This window comes from Rattus norvegicus, chromosome 7, assembly GCF_036323735.1.
Source record: "Rattus norvegicus strain BN/NHsdMcwi chromosome 7, GRCr8, whole genome shotgun sequence".
NCBI classification, from domain to species: domain Eukaryota; kingdom Metazoa; phylum Chordata; class Mammalia; order Rodentia; family Muridae; genus Rattus; species Rattus norvegicus.
Genome location: NC_086025.1, coordinates 101,889,197 through 101,914,784, shown reverse-complemented (window position 1 = coordinate 101,914,784; position 25,588 = coordinate 101,889,197). Strand labels below are relative to the sequence as shown.

The 25,588-nt window shown below is 45.0% G+C and overlaps 1 protein-coding gene across 7 annotated transcripts in view; it reads left to right on the top strand.

Moving 5' to 3' along the window:
• Zfat (zinc finger and AT hook domain containing) overlaps positions 1 to 25,588 on the top strand; it is a 175,220-nt gene that overhangs the window by 36,351 nt on the left and 113,281 nt on the right. For 6 of the 7 annotated variants that reach the window (XR_005486668.2, XR_005486669.2, XM_006241713.5 and 3 more), the window contains exons 2-3: positions 4,945 to 5,121; positions 16,768 to 17,016. Coding sequence is in view for 5 of the 7 variants with exons in the window: in XM_006241713.5 (XP_006241775.1) it covers positions 4,945 to 5,121; positions 16,768 to 17,016 (426 nt within the window). In the remaining 2 variants the exon portion in view is untranslated. The remainder of the gene's footprint in view (positions 1 to 4,944; positions 5,122 to 16,767; positions 17,017 to 25,588) is intronic. The other variant, NM_001134957.2, reaches the window with a different exon arrangement.

Genomic DNA, 25,588 nt, shown 5'->3' with positions numbered 1-25,588 from the left:
CTTTCATTCCTGTCCTGCTCTGCTCTTTGAACACCCCACTTTCTGGGCGTTTCCTTCCCATTTGGTGTCTGCTAGGATCAGTCTCTTGGTCTCAGTCCCTGTTGAATAGATTCTTCCCTGGCGGCCTTTCCTGGTCCAGACTTTTCATTGAGCCCTGCCACATGTTTGGCCGAATCCATGTTTCTGCATATGGCCCTGGGTCTCAGGGCTTGTTTTTGTCCTCTCTTGGAACTGCAGGCATAGTCCCCTGCCCAACAGCTGAAAACACAGTGGGTGCCTGGGAAGTTCATGCTAGTTAATAGCAGATGGCTGAGGTAGGTGTCACCCTGGGGTACCCATGCCCTCACTGGTGCTGTCTTATGAAACATCATCATATTTATTTAATCTCCACATGATGTTTACTGTGCCTTTGAATTGAGAGAGGCCTTATAATAACTCTGCGGTCCCCAGGCTTTCTTCCCTGCTAAATGTCACAAGGTTCTCAGCCTTCTGAGAATGTCTGTGAAATGACACTAGAACATTAGACCTAGCTAACATTGGATGCTAGCTAGGAAGTTACATCATGGCAAACTGTAAGAAACAGTGACTCTGTGTTGTCTGTTTTATGGTGGCATGAGGGTTATTACCTTTTGGCAGGCCTGGGACTAGATTCATCTTTGTATCGCACGCAGATTGGATCAGGGCTTGTCAATAACCTGTGGTTGACATGTTAGTCAGTCATTATATGTTTAAGTTTGTGTCAAAGATGACTGGCTTTAGTCCCATAGATATCCTGAGTATTTTAGCTATAACTTGGTAGAACTCAGCTCACGGTTTCTGGTCATACATATCCATGTCAAAACTGGGTATCAACATGTGATGGTTAATCCTGTCCGTTGGACACCTAGATCATGTCTCTGAAGGATAATCTAGAGTCTGCTAATGTGAGTGGGAAGACCCATTCGAACAATGAGAGATCTCCATTCCGTGTGCTAGGGTCCAGACTGAATAAAAAGGAGGAAGTGAACTAAGCAATTGTCTCTTCCTCCTGACTGGCCGAGTGACCAGCTAGCTGCCTTGAGCTCTGTGAGGACAGGTCAGTCTTCCCTCACTAAGCTGCTTTCGTTGGGTGTTTTATCACAATACAGGAGTAACCGATACACAGGGCATTTGGCCTCTGGTCCTGTCGCTGGGACAGAAGCAAGTCTCTTCTCTAGCCTGTTTTCTGTCTTGTGGGCTGTGGATTATCAGCCAGTTCCTGCCTAAACCATGCTAATGTCTGTATGATCAGCAAGAATCACATTGAGAAAGCTTAGAAAGCAGTCTTTCTATGCAGAAAGAAAAGTGTTGTTATAATGTAACATCTTGCCTAGAAAACATTTGGCCTTCCCTAAGAATTTAAACCTTTTTTGGAAGAGATAAGTATGGACGGACAGTACTCATGAGCATGTTTTATCGACAAAGCAGTGTTCTGCTGTTACATTCCTGTTTCATATATTTGCTAGCACTGATCTCTGAGGCACTCATCTCCCCTGCCAGTTCCTGGTGAGATCTGTCCTGTGAATCCAGGGAGGGTCTCCTTCCTGGACTTCCTGTACCTGGCTGGCTTTAGTCTTTATGCCAGCAAAGCTGCGTGGCTGGTCACCCTGGTGCTCATATTGTCTTTCTTTCTACAAAGAGAAGTAGAGGAGGGAGCAGGGCGCTGGGGATCGGGAGAGGCTTTCGTTTGCAGATAGAAGAGATGGGGGGTGTTTGCAGGCCCACTGGAGAGCCGCAGGCGGGGGGTGGGGGGATGAGCTTCAGAGAGAAGCAACAGTGACCCAAGCAGTGTTGCCCAGTGGGTGAAAGGGGCAGGCCTGCAGGCTCAAGCCATTACATGATGTGGCCAGTGGCCTGCTTTCCTGGATAAAGACAACAAGAGATGCGTTGTCTTTTTTGGAGGGTGGGGAATATTTTTATTTACATTTCAAATGTTATCCACTTTCCCGGTTTCCCATCCATAAACCCCTATCCCCTCCCCTTCCCCCTGCTTCTATGGGGGTTCTCCCCCACTCACCCACCCACCCCTTCTTGCCTCCCCATCCTGACATTCTCCTACACTGAGGCATCCAGTCTTGGCAGGACCAAGGGCTTCTCCTCCCATTGATGCCCAACAAGGCCATCCTCTGCTACATATGACACAGTTCAAGGCACTCTGCACTTCTCATCTCTTAGAGCTCACAGTTCTGCATGCTGCCCGTGAGGCTACCTGCTGCCTGTGGCCCACCCATGAGTGCCAGTGTTGTGCGGATTCTGACACAAACCCCAGCCAGTGTCCTGGGATGGGCGAGGGAACAAGAGGGCCGAGCAGGTGTCTGTGGGGAAGGAACTACTCTGGCTGGAGCTAGTGAAATGGGCAGAAAGGTAAATGAGAGACTTGTGACACCTACTTAACAGGACAGAGTGCAAGGGCCGAGAGGTCTGTGGTATTGGTGGGCATGCGCCCAGCTCTCATAGCTGACATGTAGATCCCTTGGGGAGCTGGACGGTGTATGGTTTCCAGCTGTCTGCAAGGCAGAGGGCAGGGGAAGCATGGCCTTGGAGCATGGTGGGATCACCCGCTATCTGCTACCCAGAAGGCACTGACCTTCTGCCCACTGACATCAGCCACCGAGACAGCACCTGAACTTCCAAGGCCACACCACTTTAAAGTGTTTAGGGATGGGAGTTGGAAACTTATCTTGCATCTGTCTATCTGGAAAGCCATGGTCTTTTATATCACACCAGTCTCTCCATTTCAGTAAACATGTAAAAATGTCAACAAAATCCTGCCTCATAATGGCTTCTGGGTCCTAAATAGAATGCTTTTATCTGTATCTATAATTCTTTTATCAAAATGAAATATGAGTTCTTTCTCCTCTCATTATGTCTCCCTACCTAATATTATATTAGGAATAATTAGTTTTGTTATGAAAAGTGACAGTGTCTTAGGTAGGAATTAAGTGGCATAAAGCAATATATTCTAGCCTCTGCTGGATGAGGCCTCTGAGGTGACCGTTATGCTAGGCTCCCGTCAGCGAGCACAGCAGATTTTCATAGATGGCTGTTGCTTGGCCATTTCCTCAGTCTCTGCTCCCTCTTTTCCCCCGGTAGTTCAAATTTTGTGTGAAAGATTTTGTGGACAGGTTGGTGTTCCCATCACTGAAAGTCCTGCCTGGCTACAGGAGGTGGCCACTTTAGGCTCCATATTCCCCCACTGCTAGGCGTCTCAGCTAGGGTTACCCCTATACCCTCTTAGGGGCCTCCCCCATCCCATGGCTCAAGCTTGTCCCAGAGACACCCCCCTAATGATTTCCCTTTTCTCTCCCAGTCTCCCACCTACCTCTGTTCTCCCCACTCCTGTTTCCCTCTCCAGCCCCCCTCTCAGCCAGTTCCCTCTTTCTGTCCATCTGAATGATAGTCAAGCATCCTTCCTTGTTACTTCTTTTGTCTGTGGATTGTAGCATGGCTACCCCATACCTGATGGCTAATAGCCACTTATAAGTGAAACATACCATGAGTGTCTTTCTGGATATGCGTTACCTCTCTCAGGATGATATTTTCTAGTTCCGTCCATTTGCTGTCAACATTTCCTGATGTCCTTGTTTTTAATAGCTGAATAGTATTCCATTGTGTAAATGAACCACATTCTTTATTCATTTTTCAGTTGAGGGACTGAACTGGCTGTTTCCAGTTTCTGGCTATTATGAATAAAGCTGAATAAATATCTATGATAGCTTTACATAAATAAAACTATGAACATAGTTGAGCAAGTATCCTTGTGGGTAGTGAAGCATTTTCTGGGTACATGCCCAGGAGTGGTATAACTGGATCTTGAGGTAGAACTATTCCCAATTTTCTGAGAAATTGTTTTTCTCCATCCTCACCAGCATGTGCTATCCCTGGAGTTTTTGATCTTAGTCATTCTGATTGGTCTAGGATGGAATCTCAGAGTTGTTTTCATTTACTTTTCCCTAATGACTAAGGAAACAGAAGCAGAAACTAACATTCAAACTTTAGGCGGAACTCAGGGAATCTTGTGGACAAGACTGGGAAGGATCAAGGGAGCTGGAGGGATCAAGGCCATCACAAGAAGACCTACAGAGCCAACTAACCTGGGCATCTGGGGGCCCACAGAGACTGAACCACCAACCAAAGAACATGCATGGACTGGACTTAGGCCATGTGAATGATGTGCAGCTTGGTCTTCATGTGGGACCCCTAACAATTGGACTAGGAGATGCCTCTGTGTCAGACTCTGTCACCTGCCTTTGGATCCCTTTCCTATAGCTGGGCTGCCTTGTCTGACCTCAGTGGAAGAGAATGTGCTTCATCGTAATAAGACTTAATGTGCCTGGGTGGGTTGGTATCTAGGGAGGCAGGTTTGGGGGAAGAGGGGTGGGAGGGTGAAACTGGGAGGATAGGAGGGAGGGAGGGGGGCTATGATCAGGATATAACGTGAATAAATAAATTAATTAATGAAAATAAGAAAGCAACACATTTCTAGCTTTTATGTCTCATTGGGTGCTGGAACCAGTCATTCAGTTCAGTTGTTACAAGGGTCTTAGTTCTCAGAAAGTGTTGCCTTGGTCAAGTTTCCTTACACCTGGTCTGACAGAGCTTGGCTAGAATGCTGAGTGACCCCCAGTGTGCTTCTCCCTTCATCTGAGGGCAGGGTACGGCTCAGGCTGACTGTGCTTTGCTGGAGTTTGGGCTGCTGGGTGGATTTGGGTCACAGGGAGGTCTGTGTTAGTCTCTTCAGGAGAAACTTTTGAAATACAGAAAAAAAGGTTTCCTCATGATCATGGCCACCAGAGGTGTCCGAAAAGGGGACACTGTCTGCAGGGGTTGGATGACAATACATACCTCCCCTGCCTTGGAGTAATCATTGTTTATGTAACAGAGAAATAACAATACTTCCTGTTCTTTTATTTTTTTTTCTTACAGAAAACACAGCCATCTTCATGTGTAAATGCTGTAATCTTTTCTCGCCAAATCAGTCAGAACTCGTGACCCACGTTTCTGAGAAGCATGGGGAAGAAGGGGTCAATGTGGATGATGTCATCATTCCCCTCAGGCCTCTGAATACTCCAGAAAACCCCAACCCAAGCAAGGGTGGAGATGGTAAGGGCAACAGGCACGCTGGGCGGGGACTCGTGATCTGGGAACACTGTAGATTACTGTGAGGCCAGCTCTCTGGCTCATGGCCACAGCAGAAACTTAGGAAATCCACCCCAGAGCCAAATAATTGTCTGAATGGAGATCTTCTTGTGTCAGATCAGATCTTTGAATTTCCTACCCAGTAGCTTCTGTAGGTGTTCTACCAATACCTGGTCAGGGATATGTATGTGTTTATTTGTGTGAGTGTATGTATGTATGTATGTATGTATGTATGTACATATGTATATATATATTTATGCATGTGTGTATGTATATCTTTTTATATATATATGTATGAATATATGTGTGTGTATGTATATTTAGATGTGTTTGTATATATATGTGTATATATATGCATTGTATATATGTATGTGTGTCCATATGTATATTTGTGTCTATATATGTGTATAGGTATGTATGTTTGAGGCAGGTTCCAGGGGAATAAAAGCGGGAGTCTGACCTCAGACAAGTGTGGAATAGTTCAGCTTTGGCACCTATCAGCTGAATTATTTAAAGCAAATGAAATTTATTTTCTAATCCTCACTTATCTGAGAAGTGAAGACAAATATTCAGATTAAGTCAGAGAGTGTGCTTCCTGTGCCTCAGGTCCTGCACAGATGAGGATGAAGGTGGGTGTTGTACACTATCCATAAATTACCATCTGTAAGCTTGGGAACTGTCTCCAAACCCATAGTGTAAACCTAAAGGAAGGTTCAGATTGTGAGTCTTGGATTCACACAGCATCTTTCAGGTTCACAGTCAGTGGGCAAAGTGAGATACATCTGTCTGCAGCTGCTCTACCTCGATTCCTGAATGATAGCAGCTACAGCAGGCGCCATGGATTGGAGAAGCCATCTAGGCACTGTAATTAGGTCCCTGCAGACAGGAAAGGAAACAGTGCAGAAGAGACAGCTGCAAACAAGACTTAGAAAAATGCCCCACAAAACCCTTTATACACGATGAGGGACAGCAGCCAGTCTCCTGAGCAGAAGCCCAGGCTGGGTCGCAAATGTCCCATTGAGGGATTCATTAGCCACTCTCACTGTACAGTTGCTCCTTCCCGAGAATATTCAGACTGGCATTCAAAACAGTTTGGCTTATTGATCATCTGTCGGATACTGTTAACAAGGAGAGACTCCAGATGAAAAAATGTTTGGTTAATAAGTCCCTCTGGCCAAGGCCTAGGGTGCTGGAGAAATATGTCTGACAGATGATTAAGTTGTTGAGAAACAAGAAATATTGCTGTTCATGTTGCATGATAAGAAACTAAGAACACAGGCCCCTGAAATGGGCATCGGGGGAGGGGGGATTCCCCTGGGTCAGCATCAACATTGCCCAGTGCCTGTGTTGCCTCCACCCTCAGAAGCTTTGGCACAGATCATTCTCTCTCTCACAGAAAAGCAACTCAGTGGAAAGTTATTCACAGTCACTTTTCAACCTGTAGGGACTGGTACTCAGAAAAAGAGGAGGAAAGCTTGCATAGACTGGAAGGAACTGCTTCTCCCAAGCACTGGAAGCCTCAGTTCCCACTCTTTCCCTGCCTGACCCCAATGGGGAGCTCCTAGGATGCAGACCATTCACAGAAGTGCTTCCCTGCTTAGTGAGGCTTCCCAGGAGGACTGCTTCCAGTTAAGAAACACCTGGACTGTTCGGGTTGAACAGGCATCAGCCTGGGGAAGAGGATTGTTTCTTTATCAGTGGATTACCGTGGCCAGCATGTCAGAGTAGCTTTTGCAAAGGTTTTAGTTCTTTTTCGTCAGTGTTTCTTAAGAGCTTCTTACTAAAAATGAAACGGAGCATGAATCAAACAGAAAACAGTTTTACAGTTTTGTTTCTTTTATAAGTAAGAACTGGAGAAATGAAAAGAAAGCCCAAGAGCTTACAGAGAGGTCTGTGGGGTGTTTGTGAGATGTATATTGTGACTTCTGCCCTCTCCCTTCTTACCTAATGATGCCATTATCCACACAAGGCCTCGGCTCCTTCCTTGTGGCATGATCTGTCTTTGACTGTGGCCTTCTATAAGGAGTCCCTTATGCCTGACTCCATCCTTTATTACCTGAGATCTAGCTGCTGGGGACGCAGCAATTGGCAGAAGGTAAAGGTCAACCTTTTGCCTGGGATGCTAGCTCCTGAAAGATGGTTTTGTCCAGTTCACTCCTGCACAGTTCTTAATCAGTTTGGGTTGACCTGGGAGGACTTGGCATTAGCCATGTGTAGGGTTAGAGCCCCTTCCTCTAGGCTATAAAACCTGAGTCTCAAAGCAATGCCCCTGGCCATTCACTAACTATGTCTCTGCTGTTCTCTTTCACTTATCCTGAAGATGGCTTTGGGCCATTCCTCTCTTGAGGGCACTGCCCCATCACAGGGTCTGGTACACAATCCTCTTACCCAAGAGCCAAGTATGTGGGTCAGCATTTGAAGTTGTCCCCTTCTGATTTCTTGATGTTGACTTTGCTGCCTCACCTTGTCTCTTATAGAATCTGTTTCATTCCACACAGGAAGCATCACTCGTGACCAACAGAATGTCAATTACAATTATACATAATTTTAATTTTTATCATCAGATTGCTGAAAGCTCTTAAACATATACTGGTATTCTTGGTTGATATGAGTATGGAAAAATAGAAGCTTCTAGACCTGGGTATAATGTTAATGGGCAGTCTTTCTCACAGAGCATTCTGAAGACCTCTAAATGAGTACACTCTCTCTTTGCCGGAACAGAGCCTGCATAAATACACAGTGTATAGTGTTCATGGTGCATTGTGTAAAAGTTGGAGAGAAAAGAGATACGCTGTCAAGAAAATTATGTATTTTGTGTAGAAAGAAGTATCACAGACATAGAAACAGAAGAAATGCTAATAATCCATTAGTGCTTGCTCGAAGTATGGGTCTTTGTGTTCATGTTAGCGTTTCCTAAGGTTTTGCTCCTTTCTATGCGTTCTACGTTTTCTATGACCTATTTTTTCAGACTGCTAATTCTATTTTTGCTCGACTTTTTCTGAGATAACACTGACATCAAATTTTGCCATATTAACAACCTTGGAGCATATATTTCCATGACTTTAACCAGCATCAAAATGTGTATGTTATTATAATTACCTAGTTCTAGAACATTCTTGTCACTGTAAAGCCAAATCAAACCAACACTTGTACCTCTAAGCAACCATATTTCCCTTTATGTCCTGGAACTCAGTCTCTGATGGGTCCCTGTGGATGTCCACATTGTGTGTTTCATATAAACAGGAATCATAAGGTGTGGCCTTCTGTGTCTGGCTTCTTTCACTTAATGTGCTGGTTTCCTGATTTATCTATGTGCTAGCATGTACCAGTTCATTCCTTTTCATGAGTGAATGACATTTCAGTGCACAGACATACCATGCTTTTATCCATTCATTCATTGTTAATGACAGTTTAGCTTCTTTGAGCTTTGTGGCTATAGTGAATAATGCTTCAATGAATATTAATGCACAGATTTCACATGCATATATATGGGTTCATTTCTTTTAAGTATGTACTTAGGAATGGAATGTCTGGGTTACATAATTCTGTGTTTAATATTTTTGAGCGTGTGTGTGTGTGTGTGTGTGTGTGTGTCTGTGTGTGTATATGTGTGTGTATGTTTGTGTGTGTGTGTGTGTTTGTGTGTGTGTTTGTGTGTGTGTATGTGTGTGCCTGTGTGTGTGTATATGTATGTGTGTGTGTGTGTGTGTGTGTGTGTGTGTGTGTATAGTATTTGTCTCTGTATGTCCATGTGGAGGCAATAGTAGGATGTTATGTGTTCCTCTAACTCTATTTTATTGTTTCGAGACAGGTCTCTCTTTTAATTGTGAGTTCAGCATTTTGATTTGGCTAGATGGTCAGCATACTCTCAGGATCTACCTTTCTCTGCCTCCCATACATATGTAGCATTGAGAGAGGTTAGCAACAATGGCATTATACAGAACAATTAAGATGATGGTCTGTAATAAAATTGCCAGCATGGCTAATCTTGTACTTTGTGGCCATTATTAAGTAGAATAAAGATTGGTGAAACATAAGCACTGATCCTTGGGTAGTTACTCTCTTAACCAAGGTCACCATGGAAGGACTAACAGACAGGTAGCATATGCAGTGTATATATGCTGAATGAAGAGATGATACCTAGAGATTTCATCATCCTGTGGACTCGATTAGTTCTGCTATTGCTCATTTGATATGTTTGGATTAACGTTGTCCTGGATGATGGTGGTCATGGAAAGTGCAACCTTGTTCTGCTGAGGAGGGTCAGCAGCACAGGACGGCCGGGAGTCACCACCTCGATGGTTTTCTCTGTCACTTTCTTCTGTGGTACAATTTACTTTTGACTAAATTCTCCTCTAGTACATTTTGTCCTTTTGTATTTAATAGATTAACTGCTTGTGTATTTTAATTTTAAAAAGTATTCCTTAAGACTTTAATTAAAACCATCTTCTTACAATGAGAAAATTTCTTCCAAAGTCTTTATTAGGAGCTCAGTGTTCCTCTGTTTTTCTTTATGAAAGCCTGAAGCTTGTCCAGGCTTAGTTTCTCTCTAAGGGCTGCCACCCAGGTTTAACCTTCACAATTTATTTTAACTTGAGAGATACTTGAAATGGTTTAATTAAAATTTTAACTGAGTAGTAATTGATTTATTGCTTTTCTCTCCCTTTATAACATGAAGTCTCCTTAAACCCTCTGCTTTATTTGATAGCCCTGTAATCTTTTCTGTTCACCAAAGATGTGGTCTGCAAAATGACCTTTCACCTCCTCCCTCCTGCAAATCAAGTCTCTGGCAGTGTTCCAAGCTGTGAGTCAGAAAACAAAATTGCCAAGTAGATTGAGCATCAAGTTCATTCTCCCTGCTGTGTTCATGAGTGTGTGTATGACTGTGATGTGCAGTTTGGGTGTCTTGATCCTGTCTGCATGGAAAGCTGGGTCATTGTTAACTGAAGAATTTATGGTCTTCCAACAACAGCATTTCATCTTACAGCCCTTTGCTGACCCTCAAGGGGAACACGTTCTTTTCCTTTTCATCTTCCCCTTCCTTCCCACTTGTATATTCACCACCCATTGCCCGTGGGCCTGCTTCGTTCTGGGTGCTATGCTAGGGGTCCCAAGTGCTCTGCCTGTTGCCTGTGCCTCTCAGATGGATGATGTGTAAGAGGTACTGTGAGTGCCCTGGCTGTGTGCTTTTGCGGTGCTAAGTCTAGGCTAAGCCATATGCCTAGACTTATGCTAGATCATATGCTCTGGCTTGAGGGTAAAAGGAGGCTTCCTGGGGAAGTTGATATCAAAACCTTTAGACCTGTTATTGAATTCAAAAAGGAAAAAGAAATTTATAAAGGGAAGGAAAGAAGATGACTAGTCCCGAGTTTTCGGGAAAGAAAGAAAGAAAGAAAGAAAGAAAGAAAGAAAGAAAGGAACAAGGGAAGGGGGGAGCGAGCGAGCGAGCGAGCGAGAGAGAGAGAGAGAGAGAGCACGAACATGACTGGTCCCAGGATTCAGCAGTAAATGAATGAAAACAATCAATAAACAGGGATGGACATGGCTGCTGCTAGTGTGGTTCAGTATAGGTAAAGGGAGAGAACAGCCAGAGCCAGACATGTCTGTGAGAGTCCAGAGTCGTCATGACACAGAGTCTCGTGAGGAGAGGAGGGAGGGGAAGCAAGAGAGGAGAGAGGGGAAAGGGAGAGGAGAGAGGGAGAGGGCAATCAGGTACAGCACTTCGGAGACTCAAAGGTACAAAGAGAACAGGTAGCCAAAATGGTTGGATTACTTTAGGGTAGGGGGTAGTGTATGCCAGCTAGAAGGGGCGGTAAAGAAAAGGTAGGGACTGAGGGGTGCCGGGGGAATCTGGTAGGCAGTGGGGGAATCTGGTGGATATGTGATATAGGCATCTCATCCGTTTGTCTCAGGTTTGAAACCTAACAGTTAGGTTGTCTCCTCTGGACATTTGTTACAGATAAAGCCATTTGTATGGTGTATGAGTATATTGCTCTGACATCGTTATGAAGGTTACTGACTAAGAGAGTTCTGTTCAAACCCTACCTCTGCTACTGACTAGTCCTGTGACTTTGGGTTATGCTAACTAATCTTTGCAAGTCTCAGTGGTTTTTTGTTTTCTTTTTTAAATATGTATAATTATATATATATATATATATTTAGTTTGCTTTATATGTGTGTGTGTGTTCATGTGTATGTATGTGTGTGTACCTGCATGTATATCTACTGCATCACATGTGTGGTGGTACCAACAGAAACTACAAAAGGATATCACAATTCATAAAACTAGAGTTACAAGTTGTTGTGAGCCACATGATGTAGTGCTAGGAGACAAACTTGGGTTCTCTGTAAGAAGTTGCAAATTTTCTTAGTGCCTGAGCCATCTATCTACCCTGTCTCAGTTTTCTTGACTGTGTAATTGGGATAGTGTGGCTGATGTCCCACCCCTGGGGATTAAATGAAGGAGAGCCTGTGCCATGCTCAGTATGGTGCCTGTGCTGTATATACATCAGCATTATTAACTATGACTGTCCTCTCCACAATATGGCTGATGAAACTGCAGGGAGGAAACAGCGTCGGCCTTTGCCTTCTGATGCCTCAGCTGTGCTGTAGAACAGGATTGCAGTCTTTCCCCACAGAGGAGAATGGCATTGTTCAGAAACCTAAAAGGCTCCTTCTCTCCAGGTTCTGATAAATAATTCATTGTCTCCCCTATTGCTTCCTGGGCTTTGGAAATAAATGTCAGGGAGATTGACTGTCAGGGCCCTACAATGTTACTCTTACCAGACTTCCCAGTATCTGGAGCTATAGTGACTGGAGACCAAGCTGCCATAGAAGAGCATCGGAAGGCCATGAGAAAGCCAGTGTGACCTCAGTTCCACTTTGCTTTCATGGGTGTGAGCTATTTTAAAAGACAAAATGAAGGGAGAGCATCCACTGAGTCAGAGTGAATAGGAGAACAGGAGCCATGTTATTTAATGATAGCCTGATTGGTTTGATTTTTTTTTTTTTTGGGTTAATTTGAGATAGGGTTTCCTTGTGTAGTCTTGGCTGTCCTAGAACTAGTGCTGCAGACCAGACTGGCCTCGAACTCACAGAGATACCTGCTGAGTGCTGGGATTAAGGCAGTGCCACCTCTGTCTGTAGTACTTTCTTAACTAGGATATTGTAACTCAGAATGTTAAGGCCACAGTGAAATAACATCTAGTTGTCATTCTGCCAGCCATTCTGGACTACACTGCCTACTGTTACAGTGGCCACATTTCTATCAGGGGCTCTGTAGAGTGGAGACAGATCTGTGTGCTTAGAAACTTGAGGTGGGAGGATTGGACTGCTCAACTCAAAGGCATTTTCTCTGCACTATACATGGGTCCATCCAGATGTTTACAGCTGACTATCTATCATTAGCCAGCCCTGAGGTGCTTCAGGAGCAAGGTCTATGGTAGGGAATAAAAGCACCCACTTTCCAGCTCCACATGTCTAGCAAATGGTTTCGGAAAAAGTGCCAAGCCTTGGGCATCTCTAGGTCTTTGTTTTGTTTCTGAATGAGTGAATTATGTTTGGTGTACACATCTCACAAAGGTTTTTTTTAACAATAAAATAAGATACTAGCTGGGAAAGAATCTCACAAACTGAGATGTACAAAGGAAAGGCTTATAATAATTTTTTTATTTGTTAGGCTTTTTGTTTTGTTTTGTTTTGAAAACTTCTACCTGATTATTTCCTTTCTTTGCTAGGGCTTTTGGCTTTGGATCTTTAAGGGTGATTTTTCTGACAAAGAGAGTTGAATTCATAGGCTCAGATACACAATGGCTCGGTCCCTTTCTTTTGTTGGAAACTTAGAACACAAGACACAGCTCATTCTCCAAAAGCCCCTTTGGCTCTTGTCACACACTGATTATTTTGCTACTTACCTGTTTACACCTCTCTACTTCCATTTAAGAACCAGCAAGACCCAGGAATTAAAAGGCAGCTCAAGCCTCAGGGTTTATAGTGGGAGGAGAGGAAAAGGACTTAGGAAACTGTAGTTGAATACACAGTCCATGGACTTGTGCATGTGACAATCTAGTGAGGACATGGCTAGTCCTGCCCCAGTAGCCATTGGCAGCGTCAAGGAGAAGGTGCTAAGATTTGGATAGAACCACCTTTTAGGATGTTCATTAGGGTCTGACCTACAGGGAAGGAAGTGGACTTGGGGTGGGGGTGGGGGTTGACAGGGATATATATATATATATATATATATATATATATATATATATATATATATATATATCCTAGCACCTCCTAGATTTGTGCGTCTGGGACGTTGGTGTAGGGTGAAGAGGGCCAGAACCTCAAGAGAGGGCTACTAGCCCTTGCCAGCCTTCCTCCTGTGAGGGATGGCAGCAGCCTCGACCTTAGGAGGGCTGGGTAGTGTGCCTAATCACAGCTGCTCCATTTCCAGAAGACAGCCCCTTGTTTGAGGATTGTGGGGCAGACTTGTTCAGAACAATGGGATGTTCCAGAGTCAGGAAATGAAAAGGAGACAAGGGCCAGTGGCAGGAAAAACCTGGAACAGAAGGCTAGGACAGAAATGAGTGGGCAGAGTCACTTCCTCTGTAGACTTAGGACAAATGGCCAGAGCCCAGTGACAGTCTGAGGCAAGGGACTCAGGGAGGAGCTGAGGAGGAAGGCAGCCAGTCTGTTCTAGTGCTTTGACTTGAGGCTGCGTGCTTTTCTTCCCAGCTCCAGAATTCACAGCTCCTCATGAAAATGTGGGTAGTTGACAGCAGCAACTTGTTTTCAGAACTTAAATTATTCCAAGCTCATTTATGAATATTTCATTTTTAGCTAACTAATTGGTTTCGAGGATCTGAATTATGGATGGAGAGGATGGAAGATTAGTTTTGTCGCTGTTGTGTGTTGGAGGCTTTCAGGGCTGATTTTTTTCTTTCTTAACCACCAGATTCCACACTGCTCATTAGTTCAGTCTGCCTGGCTTTGTGGGGTCAGGACACTGGCTAAGGTGCTAAGAGACATACGGCACAGTCAGGAGGAGGCCTCTGCCTGCCTAGAGCAGTTCACTGGCAAAGAGACTCACCGTTTGCCCTGCTGCTCTTTGTGCCGTGCTCCTGCTGTGTGTCATCAGCACCTACCAGCCCAGCACATACGTGCCTGGATATCCCTTGTCAAAGCAGGGGTACTGTTTACGCTGAGTCTCCCCGTCCTACAGGTGAGGACACAGCTCTCTACAAGACACCAGCCATGGCTGAACCTCTGAATGGGTAGCTCCAGTTTGGTGGATTGTTCTGGTCTTCCTCAGGTTTGCCGACTTGCTAGAGGAACTTGCAGAACACAGTTAGAGCCTCCATGCAGGCTGAGGCTGCGACTAGAACGGCTCCCAGGCTGGGCTCATCACCCCCTTTCCATCCTTGGTGCATGGGGTGGGAACTCACGGGAAGTCCCTCTAGCTCTAGTGCACCCAGCCTCTACTTTGGTCTGGAAGACATACTGCTCTTCTGTGACCTCTACCCTCCTGGAATTACCAATTCTCTTCAGTCCATCTGGAGGGCCAAGCTGCTATGTCGTGTTGTGAAGTCCCCTTCACACGGCACCTAGGTCACACTTTCAGGCAGACATAGACACACCTATCAGGAAGCACGTAAAGGCTGGAGGTTACCCAGGGCAAGGATCATACCTCTCCATGGATTAAATCTATCTTGACTACACAGCCGCATGCTCAGGACGTTCAGAGAGCAGCTTCTGTCTGCACAGCAGAGCATTGCTAGCCACCAGGCTAGGGCTGGGCCAGACTTCAGTAAGTGCCATGTGCAGCTAAGCTGGTGGGTGTGAGGTGGGTCTTTTATAGATTCTGCTAATGCTGCTTCTTGGATGTTAATTGCTGTTCCTTTGGGTTGCACATGCTGCTGTAAAGAATAATAATAGGACATTTGCAAGACGCTGGCATAAAGGCTTTGTTTTTATTCCATTACTGGATTCCTTCCTTCAACCTTCAGTGCCCAGCAGCTGGTCCTCCTCAAACACAGCCTCTGTCCCTTGATGGTGGTATTTAGGGGATGGCAAGGGGACCAAAGGGCTTTAATCGGTTGGCAGCTTTGTACAGTCTCTTAGTGTGTCTTCATGTCTCTATTTACTTCCATTTTTACCCAGCCCATATGCCCTAGTGAGATAGATTGAAGTCTGAAATGGTCCGCACTTCCTAGGCTGTAGCCTAGATCCTCAGGCAGTGCTGACCTGTGGTTGGCATTGTATCTCTGCAGAGACTCTGTCTCACGGGGTGCTCCCTTCCCAGGGGGTTTCTTGTCCCATTCCAGGGTCCCTGAATGCTTGAGGTGGGTTGGCTGGCTAGAGCACTGCAGTCATGCTGCTCTGCCTTGCAGACTGCTCCCCTTTCCCTCCCTGCCTCATGGGTTTGGGTGACTCCCTTAATTAAAGGGTGCCATGGTGCTAAGTTGAATAAAATGGCTGGTGTTTCTCATTGCAAGTCTCACCTTTCCACAACCAAGCCTTTACCGAAGATGGCACCAAACCCTAGGACCCCTCAACCCTGAGGGGTTGTCCAGTGACAGCTCTAGCACTGGGGGCGCCATCAATCTGGGGCCATAGCTTTTCAGAGTCCTTCCCTGGCATACCATGTCCATAGAACTGTATCAGTCCCTGCCCGCATGATTGTGTGCGGTTCTACAGTCCCTGCCCACATGATTGTGTGCGGTTCTACAGTCTCTGCCCGCATGATTGTGTGCGGTTCTACAGTCCCTGCTCGCATGATTGTATGCGGTTCTACAGTCCCTGCTCGCATGATTGTATGCGGTTCTACAGTCCCTGCCCGCATGATTGTGTGCGGTTCTACAGTCCCTGCCCACATGATTGTGTGCGGTTCTACAGTCCCTGCCCACATGATTGTGTGCGGTTCTACAGTCCCTGCCCACATGATTGTGTGCGGTTCTACCTGATTCCCGCTCCCTGCTTCACTCCACCTCCATTCCAGCCTCATGATGAGCTCTAATGGACCAGAATGCTTCGTATCGTAGTTTGGAACTCACTCTGAAGCAGTTCGGATCATGCTATTTAAAAATCCCCAGGTCACTAGGCAACTTGAAAAATATTATCTTTTGCTCTGCAATTTGTGGCTTTACATTATAATATTTTTTCTCCTTTTTACCAGGACAATTTGAGTCTTTGACATAATCAGAATAGTTGTGTAACTCATTAGGAATGTGTCACTCTCAGCAGTCCCTGAAAACCTTCTACAAAGGCGTCCTGAAGCACTTTCTGAGAACTGGATTTAAGTGGAAGCAGGGATTAATAAGGGACAGAATTTGTGTACTTCCAGCCACGATATGAACTTGTGCCCCTTCCAGCTTTATTGAAGGACTGCGTGCAAAGGTTTTGTCCAGTTGATAGTCTTGAAGCAGGATATTGCAAAATCAATTGCCATTAGTAGATAGATACATCGGCATTAACATTAAAGATACTTGCAGCTGGTAATTTGGGGAACTGCTTCAGACCTCTTATTTTAACGAAACACAGGACCATTCCTACATAAAGAAGTTGAGTAACTGTCCTCCTTTGCCCCTCATGTGACTGCCTCCTGCCTTGTTTCTTTTACAGAGTTTTTGGTTATGAAGAGAAAGAGAGGCAGGCCTAAGGGTTCCACAAAGAAGCCCAGCACTGAAGAGGAAGTAGTAGAAAACCTCGTGAGCCCCATTGAGGATGGTCCCCTGGCTCCAGAAGAAGGGAGCAGACTGGCCCCTAGCAGCTTGGAGTGTAGCAAGTGCTGCCGGAAGTTTTCCAACACGCGCCAGCTGCGAAAGCACATCTGCATCATTGTGCTGAACCTGGGTGAAGAGGGAGATGCAGGTCAGTGCTGTGTGTTAGGTTTTATCAAGGGCGGTGGCAGCTAAGACCTGCTTTCAGGCTTGTACTTGGGAGTGCTGTGTGCTCGAGCAGGTCTCTCCGTCTGGTTCAGTGGTTGCTTACTGATCTTAGAATAGTCCTTGAGGTGAAGATGTCATGCAGTAGGTCAGACCCACGGCATGCTGGTCAGGAGAGGAGATGTGGGTATCACAGCAGTGGTAAAACTCTGTCTCTACCTCGGTGAGTCGAGGAGCTTTTGGAAGCAAAGTGTTGATGGGCAGAAGGGCAGTCATCAAGAACATGCATTCGAATGTGAGTACAGTGGACCTGGACAGTCTTGAGTGTGAGGTAAGGTGATACTCAGTGGACGGATGGAGCCAAGAAAGGCAGGCTGATCGGTCACTGCTGACTGAAGACTAGACTGTGGTGGCTGTTCTTGAAGAAAAAAACAGCATGGACTTCCTTTGTCTATGTTCCTGGCTAGATTTCAACTCTGAAGCAAATAAAGTGGGGTCAAGGGTGGCCCCAAGCATGGTATGAAGTGGGTATACCCTGGCACATCTGCAGATTACCTTCTAGAGGGAGATGCAGAGCTATTTCAAGGGCGCCTCGGCCACTGCTGTGGGCCTGCGGTTGTTTGATGCTCACACTCTTTCCTGCCTTCAAGGTGGGCTGTGCTGTGGTGTCCTAAGTGTGCTATGTGGGGCCCAGCATGTGTCAAGGTTTGGCTGCTCCAGCTTTGCTGTCCTGCTGTAGCTTCAGTTTTGTCATCGATAGCACAGGAGTAAAAACTGCTAATTTGTGTGAGTGCTTTGAGTGTTAAATGAGACAGGACCTCTGTGGAGTTTAGCATAGTAGTCGGAAGACCCAGTGTACATTAGTGCTGTTAGCTGTTATATCCATCTGGCTATAGCTCTTTTGTCTCCTGTGTTCTAAGGACAGCACACTTGAACACTGAGAAGGGAAGACATCTGCCTGCTGTCTGTTAGGTAACAAGAGGACCTGGCCTTCGACCCCAGGCCACCCTCTTGAATTGCTGTTTTTAATTTTTTTTTAAACTGTAAATGTCTCCCACTGATGCAGCAAGATGCTTGGTATGCAAAATCTCAGCACAGATTGGATGAATTATTAAGTAATTCATCAATTTATACTTAACAGGTGTCCAGGTGGGTGGCTGAGGCTCATTGCCAGCATCTGTGGCAGCTGATTAAAACATTTTTCCAATCCTCTATAGAGCGCTCTAGGTGATCACGTGGCCCTTGCTACTTTGTGTGTTAATAGAACCCTGACATGGCGGTAGGCTGGCTGCTGTCCCTCAGTGTGAGATTTCAGTGTGTGTGTGTGTGTGTGTTTGGGGGGCGGGAACCTAAAGTCATTTGGAAGGCTTTAGAGAGAAGTTGCTTAGGATAAAGTCATACCATCTCTGAAGCTGAAACTTGGACAGCCCTGGCTCTGTAATTCACTGATGTGGGTTATGGACAGTGCTGTTCTCTCTGTGTCTCTGCTTCTCCATCTCACTGCCTGTCTCTTTTACACACCACATGCAGACACACAGATATATGCATGAACACTGCCTCCTCTCTTCTTTTCTGCACCCTACTGCTTGTTGCACGTTCAGCAGCTCTGGTCAAGGCAGCCTTTCTGGTGTCTACCTGGTCCTTCTGAGAACTAGTTCTCTGCCGTTAGTGCCTGTTCCTGTGGTTCCACCGCTTTCTCCTGCTGCACCCCTGACCTTTCTGAGGATGACTAGGATCAGGGTATCTTTCGACATACTGAGTTCTTCCCAGAGCTAGGTCTGATTTTGGGGTGCAGTAATAAGTTCTCATGTAGCTGGGCTAGAACTTATCTCTCTATTTCTATACTTTATTATGTGGTACTGTGGCATCAGCTTTTTCAGTCCCCATATTCCAGTGTTGAGACCAGCCAGGGCACAGTTGGTGACAATTTATATTACTATTTTTCTTGTGTATTATAAACAACTTAGTACAATGTCTTTACATATGTGTATGTTCGTGTGATTAAATTCTTGACTATAGGTCTGCCTAGTCAGAAAATACATATTACTACACTTCTCCCTAGAAAGCTCCTACCAACTTATGGCCCATAAAGGCCTGGACGCAGCATTGAATGTTTTAACTTTTGGTGTGTGTGTGTGTGTGTGTGTGTGTGTGTGTGTGTGTGTGTGTTCTGGTGTATACAGATATGCATAGGGAGATGAAGAGATCCTCAGTTATTGATCCTCAGTTTCTGTCTACTAGACAGGGTGTCCCACTGGCTTTGAGCTCTGTATTCATCAAGGTACTCTAGAGTCACAGAACTTATGGAATGATTATATCAATATATGAAAAGGACACTTATTAGAATGTCTTACAGGCTGTAGTTCTGCTAATCCAACAGTGTCTGGCTGTGAATAGAAAGTCCAAGAATCTCATAGTTGATCGGTCCACTGAGTTGGGTGTCTCAGCTGGTCTACTGTATACACTGGGATCCTGAAGGAGTAGGCTCCAATGCCAGTGAAGAAAGGGATGTGCTAGTCAGGTGAGGGCAGGCAGGCAAAGAGCGAAAGCTTCCTCCTTCCATGTCCGCATATAGGCTTTCAGCAGGCGGTGTCTTCCCACTTTAAGATCCAGATCAAAGGTTTATGTTTTCCTATCTCACTTCAGACCAAGCAGGAAATCTCTCAGAGGCATGCCCTTCATTTCTGAATTATAGTTTAATCCAGATGCAGTCAAGTTGGCAACCAAGAGTAGACATCACACGCTCACTGTTTAGGCTAGGCTGCCTGCCCGGAGAAGCCCAGGGCTCTACTTGTCTCTTCCTTCCAGAGAAGACATTCTAAGAGTGTGCTACCACACCTATGTTTTTAAAAAACTTTTTACTCTAGAGTCTGATCCTTGTTCCTGCAAGGTAAGCACTTTCCGACTGCACCAGCTCCCTCATCCTGTTGTCTCCTTTCACAACATGGGAAATTCCGAGAAGGCAACTCTAACTGAATCTCTGAGTACAGGTAATGTACCTGTGACACTGCCCGTGACGAGAGGCCTTACTCCACCCTCCGCCCCATACATCTTGACAGGACTTTCTCCAGTGTAGCAGATACACTTTTAACATTTTTTAAATTTTCATGTATGTATGTGACTGTGTGTGTGTGTGTGTGTGTGTGTGTGTGTGTGTGTGTGTGTGTGCCTGTATCTGTGATTGTTTGTCACATGTATGTTGGTACCCACAGGAGACAGAAGGGGGCATGGATCTTCTGGAGCTGGAGTTACAAGTAATTGCAAGCTGTCCCACATGGGCACTGGGAACTGATGTTGTATTCTGGAAGAAGTGTGTATATGTAACCACTGAACCATATCTTTAAAAATTTATTTTTTTGAGAATTTTATACATGAGTATATGATATTTGCATCATTTTCATACTTCTTTCTTCTCCAACTCTTCTTTCACTTCTGTTTTAGGGCTCATTCCCTCATGTTGTATAATTATTGTTACATGCACATGTGTGCCTGCGTGCGTGCGTGTATGTGTGTGTAGCATCTATCAAGTTCACTTAGTGTTACCCATATATACATAGGTTTAGTGCTGATGACTTGAGACTGGTTAAACTATTTGGAGGAAGTCTCTGGAGAAAGTTGATCTTCCCTCTCTAAATGTCCCCTAACTGCCTATAGCTCTTCATTTAGGAGTGAGGCCTTGAAACATTCTCATTATCCTCTTGGCATGTCAATTGCTATGGTAATTATGAATGCCGTTTTAGGCAACTGTAGTTTTGAGATTTCACAGGTACAGCATTTCTGTCATGTCTAAAAGATACTGACTTGCAGCAGGCATAGTCTGCATAAGGCTGCTATGAGCATAGTGGGACATATGTCCTTGTGGTATGGTAGGACATCTTTTGGGTATGCCAGGAGTGGTAGGTATATCTGGGTCATGAGGTAGGACTATTCCCAGTTTTCTGAGAAATTGTAGATTGACTTTGAAAGTGGTTGTACTAAGTTCGCACTCCCACCAGCAATGAAGGAGTGCTACCCTTTCTCCACATCCTTGCCAGCATGTGCGATCACTTAGTTTTTGAACTTAGCCATTATGACAGGTATAAGATGTAATCTCAGCGTTGTTTTGACTTACATTTCCCTGATGACTAAATGCTTTGGACATTTATTTAGGCTTCTCGGCCATTTGAGATTTCTCTGTTGACAATTCTCTGTTTAGCTCTGTACCCCATTTTTAAATTGGGTTATTTGTGTTGTTGTTGTTTAACTCTTGAGTTCTTTATACATTTTGGATATTAGCCCTCTGTCAGATGTAGGGTTCATGAAAATCTGTAGGCAGCCATTTTGTCCTATTAACAGTGTCCTGTCCTGTGTGTGCATGCATGTGTACAAGTATGTTAAGTAAGCTTATAAGACAGTATGTGCTCAGGTATACATTTTAAGACTATAGTTTTTTTCACTATCAAACACTTCTTCTTTCACTAGCACCTCTTCTGCTGCAGGGGCGATTCTCAGTGTTCCATAGAGAGTGCTTCATTTAGTTGTCAACCTCAAGAGGAAAGCATGGTGCCTTAGGAGAGAAGATTGCTCCCCACGATGATATCCCTGACTGGCCTGGAGCTTGCTATGTAGACCAGGGTGGCCTTGAATTCAAAGAGATTTGCTTTTTTTAAGCCTCGTAGTACTGGAATTAAAGGAATATGTCACTACTCCCAGCTTGAAAAATACTGACACGGCCTGTATATGGTACTTGTGACTGTTTTGCTAGACATCCCAACCCCAAACAATCAGCAGATGCCAACTGTTGTCATTTTTAAAAGCCATGTGACATTTTGTCATAGGTGTGGACCTATAGTTGAGGGGAAGTAGTGTTGTTTTAATGCATTTAACATGCAGTTTTATCTTTAGTCTTTGCGTACCATTTTTGACTTAGGTACACAGCTCATCACACAATTTGGGGTAAAGGACTGCTTTACATTTCAACACGTGTGGGTGTTGTCAGAGTGACCTGAGACTTCAGATCCCAGCTCTCTTCCAGCTGAGACTGCACCCACCTTTGACCTCTTTGCCTCTACTGAGTCTGTAGTTATCCGGTTGTTCTCATGCAAAGCATGCTTTAAAACTTTGAATCTGTAGCCTTCGTCACTAATGGATTCTCGTATGCATGTGTAGGTTATTGGCTGTTTGTGCTTGGAGATGACTGGGGTATTTCTCATTCATACCATTAACTCACTGTGCTTCTGGACTGTCCTGTGCTCTTAAAACATCCCCCAGTTCATCATTTATCCTTTACTGTCCCTTGCATTTCTTTGTGATGTTAAATTCCTTACCCTTTTTATTATTGCATAGAAAACTGTCATTATATCCTCCAATGATGGAAATGTACTTCTGTATATTTCTGTTTCTGGTGTGCTTTCATTCAACCTATATATTTGAAACTTATCATTTGGAAATTGTATTTTTGCATAACTTGAAAAGTAAGGCAATATATGCCTGCACCCATGCATGTGTGTACAAACACACACACACACACACACACACACACACACACACACCCCTACTCACTCAATGCATTCCTGTAAAGGAATTCTTAATACATATTATTTAGTTAATGAAATATTTAAAAATATAAGGTCTACAGAGAAGATAGGGTTTTGCAATTCAGAGTGTAAAAAACCCTTAAAAATAAACATTGTGCTTTTGTGTTTCAAAGACAGTGCAGAACAGCCCCATGTCCCCACCCCTTCACACAAAGCTAAGGAGTATCAACATTCACAGTGTACCCTGTGGTTCAGGTCACTTGTTGCCTGTATGGAGTTGTCAGCCATTCTGCCAGCAGGTGGCACAGTTGCCCTGTTCCCTCGAAGCTCACCTGTTGCTGCCCCTTTACCCACATTGCTCTCCCATCAGGTTTCCACAGGTCTAGTCTCCAAATCTGTGATTTTGTCATTTTGAGAATGCTGTGTAAATTGAACAACACAGTATGTGCTCCTGTAAGATTGGTTAAAAAACAACTGGGTGTTTAAACTCCTTTTCTAATTCGGTCCCTGAGGAATTTAAGTGTAGCCAAGGTGTTTATCCAGCGTCCCCTACTTATTTGGGGACAGGTGAGGAGCAAGATCTGCTCTTTCAGGCTGTGTCCTGTGCCACCACATTCCTGCCTTAACACTCAATGCCATCTCTGCCTTTGGGAGGCAGGGAACACTCCTTCCCCAGGCCTCTGGCAGGGCTGGTTTCCTGTACCTCAGGAAGAAATGAAAGTTCCTTTGTAAGCTTCCTACTGTTTGTAGTCCACTCCTTGAAAATTAGATAGTGACTGTAGCAAGGCAGGCAGGCAGGCAGGCAGGCAGGCAGGCAGGCAGGCAGGCAGGGGGGCAGGCAGGGGGGCAGGGAGGGAGGCAGGGAGGGAAGCAGGGAGGGAGGCACCGACTTCTCACAGGATTATCAGTGTACACAGTGATAAGCTCTGTGGAAAATATCCTCATCCTTCATTGATCCTGGTGGCCTAAAAGAACTTTAATTTCACAGATACCTAATGGGCAGGTAGAGGCCTAGTTGTTTTCCCCATCTCTGGTCTGGGCGGACGACTCTCAGGGATGTAGAAGAGCCCTTATGCCCAGCTGCTTACGGCTGAGTTCCACACACTGCATGGTGCTCCCTAGGCTGCCAAGCACAACATTGCAGTCGGAAAGTGGTCACCTAATTCCTGCAGTACATGCACTGTAAAGAGCACTTCAGTGACATTTCAGAAATTGACCTTGACTCCTTAGCTTGTTAAAGCAATTAGAAGAAAACAAAATAAGTGGTTTTTCTCTCTCCTCTGAACCCTGGCAAGTTAAAATAACATTTAGAATATGTATTCAACATTTTTTTATTTTATTCTGCATTTCAATAGTAAGAGGAACTGGGAATAGAGTTTTTTTCCCTGTTGTTATGAGGAACAGCTGGTGTTTTTGAAAAACATTTTTCAGCCTACAGAAATCAATATGTCAAGCTTGTGAAAGTGGCTTCTGAGCCCCTGAAGTTTCCTATTTCTGGGGTCATTCCCTGAAAAGAGAACTGTAAAATTCCCCATTGCTCATGTTAAACACATCCCATGCAAGAACACATGGTCGTTTGCAGGTCTTCTTGAAGACACCTCGGAGTTTTGGACTGTATTTCCTTTAGCTCTGTGCCTTGTGACACAGTTGCTTGAGACTTGATGAAGATGGTTCTGAGCTGCATTTGAGAATTTGCAGGTGGCGAGGGTGTGTGTGCGGCAGCCATCTGAGTGGCACACTTTCTCCCTGGGAAAGTGAGTGATGACTCTGATTTCTCCACTCCTAATAACTCAGGGAACCTTAGGAACCAACCGTAGCTCAGCGCAAAGGAGATTTGCTTGCTCCAGAGGAACGAAGGACAGAGAATAAGAGACAAAGACAGGAGGTAGAAGAAGAGGGAGAAGGGGAAGTGACCAGGGGAGAGAGAGAAGGGGTACTTATAGAGGACAAAGGACTTCCTCTGGAGAGAGGAGACTGATACGGCCTGTAGGCAAATGGCAGCTTATAAAGGTAAAAGGGGACTCCCTGTGTTAGGATGAGGTGTTTAATTTTAACTGGGCGTGTTAATTAGGTGGGCCAAAGGGGACATTTGATTACTTCTGTACTCTGAGAGCTGGACCTTGGTAGTTAACCGAAAGAGGAGGAAGTGACCAAATAAGGGAACATACTTTGTGAACTAGCTTTAGGAATGTAAATTTCTTTTAACCAGGCAAAAGAAAATGAGGGAGAAGGGCAAAGCCTGTTTGTCAAAGCTATGTTTGTCATGCTTGGGCTGGCTAGAGTCTCTCTGGAAACAGACACCAACAGGCGCGCGTACACACACACACACACACACACACACACACACACACACACACACACACACACGCAGACACACACACACACACCTACTCACCATAGATAGGGAGACCAAAGTATGGACACAACAAAGTCAACCTTGGTGAACCAGTAAGTTTATTACAGTTACTTACAGGAGTAGAAATGACTCAAAGCCAGCTGCACCACCAAAGCCTACCTCATAAAAGTGGAAAATCTGGAGCACACTATACAGCCTGCAGGCAGCTCTGAAGGTTGGAGTGTCCTTTCCAGGTGGCTTGGTTGGTCTAAACCTCTTTCTGGTGACTGACCGGTTTCTGCTGCAGCATGTGGGCTTGACTTAGACTCTTCTACGTGAACTCTTGGCTTGTCTAAGAGCGACTCTCAGCAGACTTTATTGTTTACTGTGGAAGGGTTAGTGGGGGAGCTATTGAATCTGGATAATTTCAGGACTTCCTGAAGCTAGTTTGAGTTGCTTCTTTCTGCCTTAAGGAGCTTCCCTGTTGGATGAAATGTTTTTATTTGAGAGCTAAGTGCTACATATTCTCAAATTGTTGTGGCCCAGGATGGTTCCTGTTCCCTGTGACTCAGGTTCTACAGCCCTCCTGCCTTCCCACTGTACCTGCCTAGTCTGCCCTAATCCCCCATCATCTGCCCATCACAGAACTGTGCCTGATTCTTCCCATAGGCAAGAGGCATGGCCACTCCTCCTGAGCAGAGCTCTGT